General features: G+C 45.6%; 1 protein-coding gene across 1 annotated transcript in view; it reads left to right on the top strand.

Annotated features, from left to right (window-relative positions):
• Positions 1 to 16,208, top strand: part of LOC139422871 (bone morphogenetic protein receptor type-1B-like) — a 118,344-nt gene that overhangs the window by 82,782 nt on the left and 19,354 nt on the right. Inside the window, exon 4 of the mRNA XM_071174302.1 lies at positions 3,900 to 4,179. Coding sequence (XP_071030403.1) covers positions 4,074 to 4,179 — 106 coding nt within the window. The 5' untranslated portion in view covers positions 3,900 to 4,073. The remainder of the gene's footprint in view (positions 1 to 3,899; positions 4,180 to 16,208) is intronic.

Raw genomic sequence — 16,208 nt, 5'->3', positions numbered from 1 at the left:
TGACGTGTTTCAGAACCGTGGAGAGTCACTGTTATCCATCACGTGAGAAAGCGCATCTGTTATAAAATAATCATATTTTTATTAGTGCTACACCATTGTTCCTACGTAATATAACCATATACAATTTCAGTAGCACATGTCTTAGAGTAATTTTTTGGGGGGGGCTGCTGCTGGTCTAAAGAAATGTTGGTCGACTAACAGCCTATCAACCAAACAATCAACCAGTCGACTAAATGGCCCCAATTGCATTTGAAGTTGGTGGCATTCAGTTTTATTTTCAGAAATGACAATTGGAAAAACTGTTCTGTCCTTCTGTATACTAAGACCTTGTTTCTCGTTCCATATTGTGTTCTCAACTCAATTGTGTTTTTATTTCAGAAATGCTGAATACAGAATCTCAGAATTAAGGCCAGCTATCATTGTCTTGTGGAATGGGTTTGCGGACGAGTCTTATCCATTATCATCTGCAGAAATATAGGTGCTTTCCGCAGCTCCCTCACAGAGAGAGAGAGCCTTGCTGTGACAGTCCTTTACTGTCCTTCAATAAAGTTAGATTTTCTTTCTACTCACTCTTTCTTTTGGACTTCAAAGCTTGAATCGGAGTATAATCTCTGTGCTGTGCCATTGTGTGGCTCTTGCATATTCATAAGGTTCTTTCTTCTCTCTCTGGATGAGACTCTGCAGGAGAGGAGAGCTGTGGACTGGAGAGAAGGAGGGGGGGGGGGGGGGGGGGGTCACATTTAAATGGGATATCATTTATATATGGGATCCACATAATGATTTAGAGAGTGCTGCGTCATACACTAACGATGCTGCTTCTGAAACTGATATTGTGTCAAACTGCCAAAGCAGGTGGATACGTTTTATTAAAAAAAAACATTTTAACAGCATTGATTATTATCCCACAAACTTGGCTCTATAGAAAAACCAGGAGCCTGATGGGAGATGGGAGCTGGGTGTATTTAACAAGATCTCAGTGTTCTTCATGTGAAATGAGGATGATGAGCGCTCCACAAAAGGAGGTACGTCTCACTGTCTGGCCTTGGGATAAACATGATGTCGCAGTCCTCTCCATCCCTGCACACTGATTGGGCTCCCTGCTCCAGGCAGCTGTGTTGCCACGGTAATAAACGGTGAAAATTCAGCCCAAGATTCTGTGACAGAAGCAAGTTTAACCACTGAGCTGCCGAAAATCCCCCGATTTTTCTGAGGCCTCGGGCAAATCCCCCCCCCCCCAATTTCTCACGGAGCCCGGGGTCAGTGTGGCCGTCGGCGGAACATTGCTCATGACACGCATTCCTTCGCTGGCCCATTGTAATTTAATCATCTGGGTTGTTGTCACGGATTTTTGTTGCCATGGCTTAGTGGTGAGGTTATTCTTCACCATTTCTCTTGCAGTATGACAAAAGGTGTTTTGTCTCAAAGTTTTCCTTTTTGAATTTTGAGAAGCTGGGCATATTTTCATGCCACATTACTGCTAATATGTTTTTTTTACAACTGTTCTCATGTTTGTGGGTGGTAGTGATAACCAACAATGACACCAAGTACCAGCCAAATGAGTCAAGCTGTTGTATACAGGTGCTTTGCATGTCCAAGCAAATACTCCTGTTTCACTGATCAGGGTTTAGTTGGAGAGCAACAGCTAATAACAGTGTGGTTGCATGAAGCTGTCAAGGTGCTGACAGATGGTTCTTCTTAAGAAACCTAACCAACAGATGGCTGGCTATATGGAACAAGACTTGAAAAGTGGACCTGCGGTTTGGAGCTCAGCAGAGGAATCAAAGCAATAGTGAAAGCGGTCAGGATAGAAAGGGTTAATTTAACATCTCAAAACACCAGCCAGCCCACCAGCCCGCCGCTACTTCCAAAACTCCTTTATCTGCCCGACCAGACCCCCACCAACCACCCCCACCTGCTGCGCCCCTTACCCCCCAAACCCCCTCACATCTCCCTGGTTCTTCGCGGCTGCTTGATCAGGGCAGGGGGACTCCACGCTGGGCGTTTGATGCAGCTCAGAGGGGGTGTGTGAGGTGCGCTGACCCGTTCACATCCCTCCTCATACACTCGTGCTCCAGGAAAGGCAGACTTATCACATTTAATCCAGAGCGCAGCGCAAATCAGGAGTGACAGATAGACATACAGCCTTGCAGGGAAAGAGTTCCAGACTACAGCCCTTGTCTACTGACCCCCTGTCCTGTCCCCTATCCTGAATGGGAAAGAAGCCCCCTATCCAGGCTGGGTGAGAAGCCCCCTATCCAGGCTGGGAGAGAATCCCCCTATCCAGGCTGGGAGAGAAGCCCCCTATCCTGGCTGGGAGAGAATCCCCCTATCCTGGCTGGGAGAGAAGCCCCCTATCCTGGCTGGGAGAGAATCCCCCTATCCAGGCTGGGAGAGAAGCCCCCTATCCAGGCTGGGAGAGAAGCCCCCTATCCAGGCTGGGAGAGAAGCCCCCTATCCTGGCTGGGAGAGAAGCCCCCTGTCCTGGCTGGGAGAGAAGCCCCCTATCCTGGCTGGGAAAGAAGCCCCCTATCCTGGCTGGGAGAGAAGCCCCCTATCCTGGCTGGGAGAGAAGCCCCTATCCTGGCTGGGAGAGAAGCCCCCTATCCTGGCTGGGAGAAAAGCCCCCTATCCTGGCTGGGAGAGAAGCCCCTATCCTGTCTGGGAGAAAAGCCTCCTATCCTGGCCAGGAGAGAAGGGGATTCAAGCTGCTGTTCACAGAGGTCCTTATGGAGACATAACAGGTGTAGGAGAAGATCAGCCCATTTGGTTGGTTTTCCATGGTTGTTTTTCCTCTAACCACATTCTTCACTGCCATCAGGACAGTATGGCAGCTGTTATTGTCTTTATTTGGCTACCTACTGCTCACCCCACCATTTGGACCACAGATTTTTTTTTATCTCCCGTTGTTAAACACACACCCTCCACAAAATCACGGCATAGAATGACACCGTATGTTTTTTGGCCCTGTTGCACCTTCACACCACAGCGAACTGTTTTGAGGGGCACTCTAGCAAACTTGATATAATCTTGGTAATAGTTAGGCTAATCCTTTTAAGGTTATAACCCACAGAAAGTATTGTGCTGCCTGGTGGAATTTGGTCCAATTGGGAGGCAGTGTGTGTGTGTGTGTGTGTGTGTGTGTGTGTGTGTGTGTGTGTGTGTGTGTGTGTGTGTGTGTGTGTGTGTGTGTGTGTGTGTGTGTGTGTGTGTGTGTGTGTGTGTGTGTGTGTGTGTGTGTGTATATAAGTGGATTGGTGAGAGAGGGGGGTGTGTTGCTAGCTGGAGGTGTCGATGATAATCACATGACCTGTGAAGAGCTTTTGTCAATGTGTACGGGCGTGTGTGTCAGGCCGTGTGTGTTTGCTTCACACTTTGCCTACTGCTCTGTAACTGGTCTGAGATGAGCTGTCACACACAGGAGCTTCTCTCCTGGACCCCAGAGATATTCTGAGATACATCGGCACTTCTTCCACTGGAAGAAGTAACAAAAACACATTGCCTTGAATCTATGAGAAACATTCTTACTTTCCCTCTCATCCTCCATGCTTTCAGCCTCTCTGTGTCTCTGCCTTTCACAGACCCCATTCAACCCAACTTTATCTCCACTACTCCCCTTGCTGCCCTCTTTTGCCCCTCTGCCAATCTCCTACTTTTTGAACGTGAGTGTATGTGTGCCAGTGCGTATTTATGTGTGTGTGTTTGCATGTGTGTTTGCGTCTGTGTGTGTGTGTGTGTGTGGTGGGGTCCAGGGAGGCTTAGCTGTACCTCTGTTGTTCTCCCCACAAGGTGGTCAGAGAAAAGGCTGGTCAAACAACGCTGTGACAGAGAGCAACTGAGTAACTCCCTCCTCCTCCTCCTCCTCCTCCTCTCCTCTCTCTCTCTCTTCCTCTCTCTCCCAGGCTGTCAGTGCATAGCGCTGGAGGCTGCAGGGTGGCAGTGTGTTGTGAGGAGTTCCTGAGATCGCAGAAGAGACAGAGGGGGACTGGCACTCACTCACGTAGAGTCACACACACATCCTCTCTGCGTAGTGGCGAGCTGTGTTGCCAGCTAGTGTCTCAGGGATTGTGCGTGCGATGGTACAGAACAGTAGGATGGTGGCTGTGTGGTTGCCGTGGGGATGGGCCTGGAGGACTGTACTGCTGGTGACTGGACTGGCTTCACTGAGACCCGGGACTGATGGTGAGTAGCCCAATACACGACTATCTACTGCATTGCTGTTACTGCAGGACTGTCTGTCTGTCTGTCTGTCTGTCTGTCTGTCTGTCTGTCTGTCTGTCTGTCTGTCTGTCTGTCTGTGCTAACTTATAACAAACTTCAGCATGGTCTTTAACTGATTGTCTGATTGGTGGTTATATAGTTTGATTCCTGACATATTGAATGCAAGTCTATTAATCTAGTTATTAATAAGTTGTCCTCTTTTTGTGATGTTCCCTAACCTAGTGGTAGAGTACTGCAGAGTTAGACACTTTGATTTATTGAGCAAAGGCATGTTTTCACAAACTGCAGGCAGGTTTGCTTTCTGTATTGTTGGGGTGAGGAGGTGCACAGACTCATTGGGAGGTTGGCTGTGGGTCTATTTTTTGCCCAGTGGTATTTATGAAGGGGCAAATCTATTATGATCTCAACCGGGTCTAGCATGTGAGCATTAGCAGTCATCTGCCCCCCACCCCCCCTCCTCCCCCTTTTCATGTTTTGAATTGCTTTAAGATGGACAGCCAGTTGTCATTTTCAATGAATGCCACTGAAAGCTTTGTGATGGACTGCAGGGGATCCACGGCTGGAGGTCTGGCTGGGGAAGATTACGCTCATTGTCATCGCTCCTGTTTCAAAGGCTATCAACTTGGAGAAAGATATTGATTATGTGGAGTTAATCATGGATATTTGCATTTGTTTGTGCAGAGCAACAAGTGTCAATCATTTTGAGCAAACCTAGTTTACATATGCATAAGCTTCTGTTATACTATAGCTGGTGTCTTTTGAATGGGAAGGTTTTGTATTATTTAGTCTATAAACTTCTGTTGTCTTCCTGTGTATGGTATGGTGTGGTGTATGGTGTGGTGTATGGTGTGGTGTATGGTGTGGTGTATGGTGTGGTGTGTGGTGTGGTGTATGGTGTGGTGTATGGTGTGGTGTATGGTGTGGTGTATGGTGTGGTGTATGGTGTGGTGTATGGTGTGGTGTATGGTGTGGTGTATAGTGTGGTGTTGGACTTTGAGACAGTCGTCACACATTTGTTAAGAACACAGTTGGGTGTCAAGCTTTATAACTAAAAGGTACACATGCAGTGTATTCAGGAAAGTATTCAGACTCCTTTACTTATTCCGCATTATGTTGTATTACAGCCTTATTCTAAAATGGAAGCACCTTTGGCAGCGATTACAGCCTTGAGTCTTCTTGGGTATGACGCTACAAACTTGGCAGCGCTTGAGAGGATCTGCGGAGAAGAATGGGAGAAACTCCCCAAATACAGGTGTGCCATGCTTGTACCGTCATACCCAAGAAGACCCGAGGCTGTAATCACTGCCAAAGATGCTTCACCAAAGTACTGAGTAAAGGGTCTGAGTACTTATGTAAATGTTATATTTCCGTTTTTAATTTTTAATACAATTTCTAAAAAACCGTTTTTGCTTTGTCATTATGGGGTATAATGTTTATATTGATGAGGGGAAAAACATTTGAATCCATTTTAGAATAAGGCTGTAATGTAACAAAATGTGGAAAAAGTCAAGGGGTCTGAATACTTTACGAATGCACTGTACACACACACACACACACACACACACCCCACACACACCTCACCCTTGCAAATCTAAAATAGCTGTGACTGTCAAGTTTCATTGAGTTTGTTTTTGAAATGATTGCCTGTAAGAAGGGGTTAATTAATATCTGTCTGTAAAACCTCTGCCCCTCTCTGTTTACTGAAGAGGTTAATTAATATCTGTCTGTAAAACCTCTCCCCCTCTCTGTTTACTGAAGAAGGGGTTAATTAATATCTGTCTGTAAAACCTCTGCCCCTCTCTGTTTACTGTAGAAGAGGTTAATTAATATCTGTCTGTAAAACCTCTCCCCCTCTCTGTTTACTGAAGAAGGGGTTAATTAATATCTGTCTGTAAAACCTCTGCCCCTCTCTGTTTACTGTAGAAGAGGTTAATTAATATCTGTCTGTAAAACCTCTGCCCCTCTCTGTTTACTGAAGAAGAGGTTAATTAATATCTGTCTGTAAAACCTCTGCCCCTCGCTGTTTACTGAAGAAGAGGTTAATTAATATCTGTCTGTAAAACCTCTGCCCCTCTCTGTTTACTGAAGAGGTTAATTAATATCTGTCTGTAAAACCTCTGCCCCTCGCTGTTTACTGAAGAAGAGGTTAATTAATATCTGTCTGTAAAACCTCTGCCCCTCTCTGTTTACTGAAGAAGGGGTTAATTAATATCTGTCTGTAAAACCTCTGCCCCTCTCTGTTTACTGAAGAAGAGGTTAATTAATATCTGTCTGTAAAACCTCTGCCCCTCTCTGTTTACTGAAGAAGGGGTTAATTAATATCTGTCTGTAAAACCTCTGCCCCTCGCTGTTTACTGAAGAAGGGGTTAATTAATATCTGTCTGTAAAACCTCTGCCCCTCGCTGTTTACTGAAGAAGGGGTTAATTAATATCTGTCTGTAAAACCTCTGCCCCTCTCTGTTTACTGTAGAAGGGGTTAATTAATATCTGTCTGTAAAACCTCTGCCCCTCTCTGTTTACTGAAGAAGGGGTTAATTAATATCTGTCTGTAAAACCTATGCCCCTCTCTGTTTACTGAAGAAGGGGTTAATTAATATCTGTCTGTAAAACCTCTGCCCCTCTCTGTTTACTGAAGAGGTTAATTAATATCTGTCTGTAAAACCTCTCCCCCTCTCTGTTTACTGAAGAAGGGGTTAATTAATATCTGTCTGTAAAACCTCTGCCCCTCTCTGTTTACTGAAGAAGGGGTTAATTAATATCTGTCTGTAAAACCTCTGCCCCTCTCTGTTTACTGTAGAAGGGGTTAATTAATATCTGTCTGTAAAACCTCTGCCCCTCTCTGTTTACTGTAGAAGGGGTTAATTAATATCTGTCTGTAAAACCTCTGCCCCTCTCTGTTTACTGAAGAAGGGGTTAATTAATATCTGTCTGTAAAACCTCTGCCCCTCTCTGTTTACTGAAGAAGGGGTTAATTAATATCTGTCTGTAAAACCTCTGCCCCTCTCTGTTTACTGAAGAGGTTAATTAATATCTGTCTGTAAAACCTCTCCCCCTCTCTGTTTACTGAAGAAGGGGTTAATTAATATCTGTCTGTAAAACCTATGCCCCTCTCTGTTTACTGAAGAAGGGGTTAATTAATATCTGTCTGTAAAACCTCTGCCCCTCTCTGTTTACTGAAGAGGTTAATTAATATCTGTCTGTAAAACCTCTGCCCCTCTCTGTTTACTGTAGAAGGGGTTAATTAATATCTGTCTGTAAAACCTCTCCCCCTCTCTGTTTACTGTAGAAGGGGTTAATTAATATCTGTCTGTAAAACCTCTCCCCCTCTCTGTTTACTGAAGAAGGGGTTAATTAATCTCTGTCTGTAAAACCTCTGCCCCTCTCTGTTTACTGAAGAGGTTAATTAATATCTGTCTGTAAAACCTCTGCCCCTCTCTGTTTACTGAAGAAGGGGTTAATTAATATCTGTCTGTAAAACCTCTGCCCCTCTCTGTTTACTGAAGAGGTTAATTAATATCTGTCTGTAAAACCTCTGCCCCTCTCTGTTTACTGAAGAAGGGGTTAATGAATCTCTGTCTGTAAAACCTCTGCCCCTCTCTGTTTACTGTAATTAGATTTCCCCTCATATAAAAGATACCTGTGATAAAACCGAGCATCATTTGGTGTGCTCCTTCCAGGTGTTATGTGGCTGCTAATGAGCTACACCCAATGTGGTAATTATGGGTAATCAGCCGACCCATTCCATGTTATAGCACTATTATTTTACAGTTATACATCAATGTGGGTCCAGGAGGAGAAATACACTATTTATTGTGAATTGCAGACAGAACATCATATAAACAACCAGAGAATAATCAGATGCATTGATGGCCTTGAATGGCACATACTGTAAGCCACTAAACACCTTGGAATGTTCCAAGATTGTCTGGCGTAGAGAGAATGGTCCTGCTATGCTTCTGGTTTTGATATGCACTGTGGGCTGATAAAGTGCTGAGACTTGGTGGCTACATTGTTTATAAAGTACCAAGGCTAGGCTTAAAAGCTAACAGAAATGGCTGTAGTGCTCAGTTGGTGGCAGCTTTAACAGTTTGTCTCCAAATACTTGACTGATGATCAGTGTGGGAGACTTCGGTCAATGGAGACATCTACAAAGTATATCACTTGACTTAGGTCGCATAGGTCAGGAGTAAGGACAATGGACTATTTCAACCCTCTGTCTGTCTGTCTCTGTCTGATGTAAGGTAATGAAAATAGCAGTCACTCACAGACACACCTTTGTGGAGCGTGTGGGCATCAGTTCTACCATGAAGCACAGAACCCTCTCTCTCTGTCACACACACACAGCGAGCGACAGACAGACAGACAGACAGACAGACAGACAGACAGGCAAGCAGGCCGAGCTGGGAGGACAGGAGACCAGCTGCTTCTCGTTTCCCACTCATGTTTAAAGCTCAGCCTACCAACCCAAACTGCAGTTTTAGTGGGCGCAGTGAATGAAGACTTGTGTCTGGTCAGTCAGAGAGACAGACTGTCTGTCTGTCTATCCCAGTCTGTTCTCTCTCTTCTAGCCCTCCTTCTCAGCCCTCTACCCTTAACCCAGTTCTCTCTCAGCCCTCTCCCCCTCAGCCCTCTCCCACTCAGCCCTCTCTCTCAGCCCTCTCCCCCTCAGCCCTCTCCCACTCAGCCCTCTCTCTCAGCCCTTCTCCCTCAGCCCTCTCTCTCCCAGCCCTCTCTCCCTCAGCCCTCTCCCCCTCAGCCCTCTCTCTTTCAGCCCCTCCCCCCTCTCTCTCTCTGTCCTCTACCCCTCAGCCCTCTCTCTCCCAGCCCTCTCTCCCTCAGCCCTCTCTCTCCTAGCCCACTCCCCCTCAACCCTCTCTCCCTCAGCCCCTCCCCCTCAGCCCTCTCTCCCTCAGACCTCTCTCCCTCAGCCCCTCCCCCTCAGCCCTCTCCCCCTCAGCCCTCTCTCTGCCTTCTTCCCAGTACTGCTGGGACAGATCAGTCATGGTTCTCTAAATTAGCACACATGGGAGGTAACTCATAAATCTTCACACCGTGGTTAATTTGCCACCTGTTATTTAGGCTGATGTAAAGTTCCCAAAGAATAATATTTTCTGAATAGGCCCTACACCTTATAGTGTGGTGTTACAACTTACACAAATGACTGTTCTACTACCCAATGTAGGCCTATTTTGTTCTGTAGTAGACAGTATGTGTGACATGGCTGCTGATAGTCCTTGAGTCTTGCCGCCATGCAGGACAGGAGTGAACACCAGCCAGTGAAAGACCCAGTATGATGCCATTTCAGAATGATATCCATTTCAGAATGATATGTATTTCAGAATGATATGCATTTCAGAATGATATCAATTTCAGAATGATATCCATTTCAGAATGATATGCATTTCAGAATGATATACATTTCAGAATGATATCCATTTCAGAATGATATCCATTTCAGAAAGATATCCATTTCTCAATTTCAGAATGATATCCATTTCAGAATGATATCCATTTCAGAATGATACCCTTTTCAGAATGATATGCATTTCAGAAAGATATCCATTTCTCCATTTCAGAATGATATCCATTTTAGAATGATATCCATTTTAGAATGATATGCATTTTAGAATGATATCCATTTTAGAATGATATCCATTTTAGAATGATATGCATTTCAGAATGATATCCATTTTAGAATGATATGCATTTCAGAATGATATCCATTTTAGAATGATATCCATTTCAGAATGATATCCATTTCAGAATGATATCCATTTTAGAATGATATCCATTTCAGAATGATATCCATTTCAGAATGATATCCATTTCTCCATTTCAGAATGATATCCATTTTAGAATGATATCCATTTCAGAATGATATGCATTTCAGAATGATATCCATTTTAGATAAACATAACATAGGATGTAACGTGGAGACGCCGTAAGGCCACAAGCAGTGGAAAACGACTGGCTTTATCATCTACTAGACTCAGCAATGTAAACAAGGTCAGCTCACCCTCTCCCTATCCCAGATCCCACCTTCCGTACTCTACTGCCTGAGAGGATCACACCATGGCAACATGTCGCTCTATCACTTTAAGTTTCTCTACACTACACAGACACAGCTGAAAACTTACTATTTGTTGAAAACATATTTTGATTGCAGTCTCTTGTGATATAACATTTCCTACATCGATGTTATTTCAGTGTAATTGCTTTGGCATTATAGGGTGGCATTTTCTTTGTGCCTATTCCATTTACCTAAAGTCAAATTGTGGGATCAGTGATTGAAAGTAGTAGAGCTACTGTAAGTTCAGTGGAGGCTAGAGCAGGGTACAGAAGCCCAGCCGCATCAGGGCTACGGTTCTATGGTCTGAGGCCCAGCAGCATTAGGGTTACGGTTCTATGGTCTGAGGCCCAGCAGCATTAGGGCTACGGTTCTATGGTCTGAGGCCCAGCAGCATTAGGGCTACGGTTCTATGGTCTGAGTCCCAGCAGCATTAGGGCTACGGTTCTATGGCCCAGCAGCATTAGGGCTACGGTTCTATGGTCTGAGGCCCAGCAGCATTAGGGCTACGGTTCTATGGTCTGAGGCCCAGCAGCATTAGGGCTACGGTTCTATGGTCTGAGGCCCAGCAGCATTAGGGCTACGGTTCTATGGTCTGAGGCCCAGCAGCATTAGGGCTACGGTTCTATGGTCTGAGGCCCAGCAGCATTAGGGCTACGGTTCTATGGTCTGAGTCCCAGCAGCATTAGGGCTACGGTTCTATGGCCCAGCAGCATTAGGGCTACGGTTCTATGGTCTGAGGCCCAGCAGCATTAGGGCTACGGTTCTATGGTCTGAGGCCCAGCAGCATTAGGGCTACGGTTCTATGGTCTGAGGCCCAGCAGCATTAGGGCTACGGTTCTATGGTCTGAGGCCCAGCAGCATTAGGGCTACGGTTCTATGGTCTGAGGCCCAGCAGCATTAGGGCTACGGTTCTATGGTCTGAGTCCCAGCAGCATTAGGGCTACGGTTCTATGGCCCAGCAGCATTAGGGCTACGGTTCTATGGTCTGAGGCCCAGCAGCATTAGGGCTACGGTTCTATGGTCTGAGGCCCAGCAGCATTAGGGCTACGGTTCTATGGCCCAGCAGCATTAGGGCTACGGTTCTATGGTCTGAGGCCCAGCAGCATTAGGGCTACGGTTCTATGGTCTGAGGCCCAGCAGCATTAGGGCTACGGTTCTATGGTCTGAGGCCCAGCAGCATTAGGGCTACGGTTCTATGGCCCAGCAGCATTAGGGCTACGGTTCTATGGTCTGAGGCCCAGCAGCATTAGGGCTACGGTTCTATGGTCTGAGGCCCAGCAGCATTAGGGCTACGGTTCTATGGTCTGAGGCCCAGCAGCATTTGGGCTACGGTTCTATGGTCTGAAGAGCAACAGCAGCAGTAGGTCCATCCCAGCCTTCTTCCAGCTCATGATCCCCAAGCAAAACCTGATCCCAGTACAGATGTTCTGCTCCAGCGGTGGGACTGCATGAGACTGGGAACCACAGAGGGCAGTGTGCTGGGGGTGTGTGTAGGGGTGAACGAAGTTTGGCTCTATGGAGGCTTAACACTGCACCTGTGGTTTCAGAGGAAGAATTCGGTGGGGGGTATGTTTGGGTGACTGTAGGGTTCTTGTCTTGATCACTTTCTAGTGTATGTAACGGACACCCTTGAGAGCAGTGGGCTTAGGATAGAGAGAACATGAGGGTTGAGAGTGTGGGACAGAGGAATAGAATGTGTGAGATCGAGAGAGAGAAAAAGGAAGGAAAGAACCTTCGATGAAAGACATGCAGCCACTTTGGTTGGCATTACTAGCTATCCCTAATCCACAAAATGATCTGTGACGGTATCGTCTCTTCAGATATCTCTGATATTGGAGAGATTTATACAAACCGAATACATTTTTTTGTGGGATGTTCTGTGTTAAGCTGATGGCTGTAACCTTGCGCTCACAAAGACACACAGCATGTGTGTGTGTGTATGCCTGTCGGTGTGTATGCGTGTGTGTGTGTATGCCTGTCGGTGTGTGTGTGTGTGTGTGTGTGTGCGTGTGAGAGCGATTTGACACAGGGCTGTAGAGGAGCGAGTGGGTCTATGGTGCTCTCTGTGTCTAAACATGGTGTTGGAAGACAGACAGACGGCAGTGGCTGCAGTCTACGCTGAGGTCTGTACTGAACAGGAGACGGACCGGGAGAGGTTGCTGGATCCTCTCAGCTCCTCTGTGTTGTGCTCAGTTTAAATCAGGCAACCCACTACTCTCTATCACACATGTGGTTCCTTCCTTATCTGTCAGAGAAACCTCCTTTTCACTACTGTCTACTCACAAACATTCAATTCTCCACATGACTTTCTATTTCACTTTCAACGTTGGTTTGCAATTGTTCTTTCATTCCATCTAGAGATGATAGACTGATCTGGTTTGGGCAATGGCTGAACGATATCTGACTGGCACCACAGGAATCCAATCAATTCTGTTCCGACCCAGGTATTCAGGATTAGCCAGATATACAGTAGCCTGCTTCTGTGGTGGCTGTTAACATGATTACTGGTACAGTGACACGTCACTGGGTAACCGAGACACAGGATGGGGCTTTGTTGACCAGCTGTCCTCCGTGCCACAAGCTCCTCTTATCAGATAGAGCTTTACTGGCAATCACTACTCATTGGATTAATCACACGGCCCAGGTAAATTAGTTTGTGTGTGTGTGCGCGCATACCAATGCGTATGTCCTTGATTCTGTTCATAACAGCGAGAGAGAGAGAGTCTCCTGGCCTCTGGCTACAGGTGTTCTGTGTGATAAGCAGCCTATTTTCCGGTTTTGTTTTGAATGGGAAATGAAAAACATCCCTGAAATGGCTTCACACTTACAGTTGAAGTCGGAAGTTTACACTTATGTTAGAGCCATTAAAACTCGTTTTTCAACCACTCCACAAATTTCTTGTTAACAAACTATAGTTTTGGCAAGTCGGTTAGGACATCTACTTTGTGCATGACCCAAGCCATTTTTCCAACAATTGTTTACAGACAGATTATTTCACTTATAATTCACTGTATCACAATTCCAGTGGGTCAGAAGTTTACATACACTAAGTTGACTGTGCCTTTAAACAGCTTGGAAAATTCCAGAAAATGATGTCATAGCTTTAGAAGCTTCTAATTAACATCATTTGAGTCATTTGTACCTGTGGATGTATTTCAAGGCCTACCTTCAAACTCAGTGCCTCTTTGCTTGACATTATGGGAAAATCAGAAGAAATCAGCCAAGACTTCAGAAAACAAATTGTAGACCTCAAGTCTGGTTCATCCTTGGGAGCAATTTCCAAACGCCTGAAGGTACCACGTTCATCTGTACAAACAATAGTACGCAAGTATAAACACCATGGGACCATGCAGCCGTCATACCTCTCAGGAAGGAAACGAAAAGTGCAAATCAATCCCAGAACAACAGCAAAGGACCTTGTGAAGATGCTGGAGGAAACAGGTACAAAAGTATCTATATCCACAGTAAAACGAGTTCTATATCGACACAACCTGAAGGGCCGCTCAGCAAGGAAGAAGCCACTGCTCCAAAACCGCCCTAAAAAAGCCAGACTACGGTTTGCAACTGCACATCGGGACAAAGATCGTACTTTTTGGAGAAATGTCCTCTGGTCTGATGAAACAAAAATAGAACTGTTTGGCCATAATGACCAGCGTTATGTTTGGAGGAAAAAGGGGGAGGCTTGCAAGCCGAAGAACACAATCCCAACCGTGAAGCACAGGGGTGGCAGCATCATGTTGTGGGGGTGCTTTGCTGCAGGAGGGACTGGTGCACTTTACAAAATAGATGGCATCATGAGGCAGGAAAATTATGTGGATATATTGAAGCAACATCTCAAGACATCAGTCAGGAAGTTAAATCTTGTTCACAAATGGGTCTTCCAAATGGACAATGACCCCAAGCATACTTTCTAAGTTGTGGCAAAAGGGCTTAAGGACAATAAAATCAAGGTATTGGAGTGACCATCACAAAGCCCTGACCTCAAACCTGTAGAACATTTGTGGGCAGAACTGAAAAACCGTGTGTGAGCAAGGAGGCCTACAAACTTGACTCAGTTACACCAGCTCTGTCAGGAGGATTGGGTCAAAATTAACCCAACTTATTGTGGGAAGGTTGTGGAAGGCTTCCCAAACGTTTGACACAAGTTACACAACTTAAAGGCAATGCTACCAAATACTAATTGAGTGTATGTAAACTTCTGACCCACTGGGAATGTGATGAAAGAAATAAAAGCTGAAATAAATCATTCTCTCTACTATTATTCTGACATTTCACATTCTTAAAATAAAGTGGTGATTCTAACTGACCTAAGGCAGGGCATTTTTACTAGGATTAAATGTCAGGAATTGTGAAAAACTGAGTTTAAATGTATTTGGCTAAGGTGTATGTAAACTTCCGACTTCAACTGTACATGCAAAGTGCCTTGCTGGTGACATAAGTTTTAGTCTGCATATTGAGAGTGAAATGCATGCTGTGGTTCTCCTCTCTCTAGACATGTGGAAGGTTTTCATCCATTAAGTCCTGACAGTTAGTGCTTGGTGTGAGTGGTAGGCCTGGGCCGGTGAAGAGGGGATGGGGTAAGAGGTTCCAGGGGGGACACAGTGTGTGTCTAGGGGAACGAGTCGAAGGGGCTCCCTTGATGTGCGCCCAGTAAATCTGCTGGGACATTAGTTCCACAGGTGGAAGGTGGCAGGAGCCCCAGGGTGCACCCCTAGCCCCTCTATCCCCAGGGTAACACCTCTCTAGTCAGGCCCTGATCAGACCCACCAAACACAGAACAGATTGGTGAGGGTCCATGGTGTGGATGGGTATCAGGCATCAGGTAGGGGGAAACAGAGCCTCTCTCTGAGGAGAAGGTTGGGGTCGACCTGACCAGTCACGGTGGAGGATGGATGATTGATACAAGGGAAGGGTTTGATTTGCCTGTCATACCATAGGGCCCGGGTGTGTGTGTGTGTGTGTGTGTGTGTGTGTGTGTGTGTGTGTGTGTGTGTGTGTGTGTGTGTGTGTGTGTGTGTGTGTGTGTGTGTGTGTGTGTGTGTGTGTGTCAGGATCCTTTGAAGCCTATAGGGGTTAAGGCGGGTTAAGAGGGGAGGAGGAGGGTGGAGGGTTTGAAGGGTTAGGGATGGGGGATGATGTAGGATGTATGACAGGGTGGCAGCTCGGCGGTGCGTTGTAGACCCCCATAGGGTCAGAGGGCGAGGGTAAGAGGGTGTTCTGGGAAGATGGCTTCTTTGAGGAGGTGATTTACTCTCTCTCTCTCTCTCTCTCTTTCTCTCTCTGTCTCTGTCTCTCTCTCTCTCTCTCTCTCTCTCTCTCTCTCTCTCTCTGTATCTGTATCTCTCTCTCTCTCTGTCTCTGTCTCTGTCTCTGTCTATCTCTGTCTCTCTGTCTTTGTTGGTTTTCCCTCTTTTTTTCTCTTTCTCTCTGTATTTCTCCTCTCTCTCGCTTTTGCTCTATCTCTGTTTCTCTCTCTCCTTCTTGTTCACTTTCACACTCTTTCTCTCTCTCTTCCTCACAGTTAGCCTTCAGACTGTCGGACCCTAAGATCAAATAACATCTCACTCCTGTTGAGTTAACTTTAATGAAAGGTCTACCTGAGCCTTATTAACTTCTTGTATTAACTTCTAAATGCTTGTTATCACCATACACCGTCTAACAGTTAGAGAGTTGTAGGCTTGAGCTAGCCTGGTACACCCACTGAAGATGTTAATTTGCTAGTAAAAATGTGTATGCGTTCATGTGTTTGTCAGTGTGTATGTGTGTAGTACAGTTAGACATGTTGGTGTGTGTGTTTGTCAGTGTGTATGTGTGTAATACAGTAAGACGTGTTGGTGTGTGTGTTTGTCAGTGTGTATGTGTGTAATACAGTAAGAAGTGTTGGTGTGTGTGTTTGTCATTGTGTAATACAGTAAGAAGT

The sequence above is a fragment of the Oncorhynchus clarkii genome, chromosome 12, assembly GCF_045791955.1.
Source record: "Oncorhynchus clarkii lewisi isolate Uvic-CL-2024 chromosome 12, UVic_Ocla_1.0, whole genome shotgun sequence".
Lineage (NCBI taxonomy): Eukaryota > Metazoa > Chordata > Actinopteri > Salmoniformes > Salmonidae > Oncorhynchus > Oncorhynchus clarkii.
The sequence above is the reverse complement of the archived record's forward strand: the minus strand, read 5'-3'. Positions and strand labels throughout refer to the sequence as shown.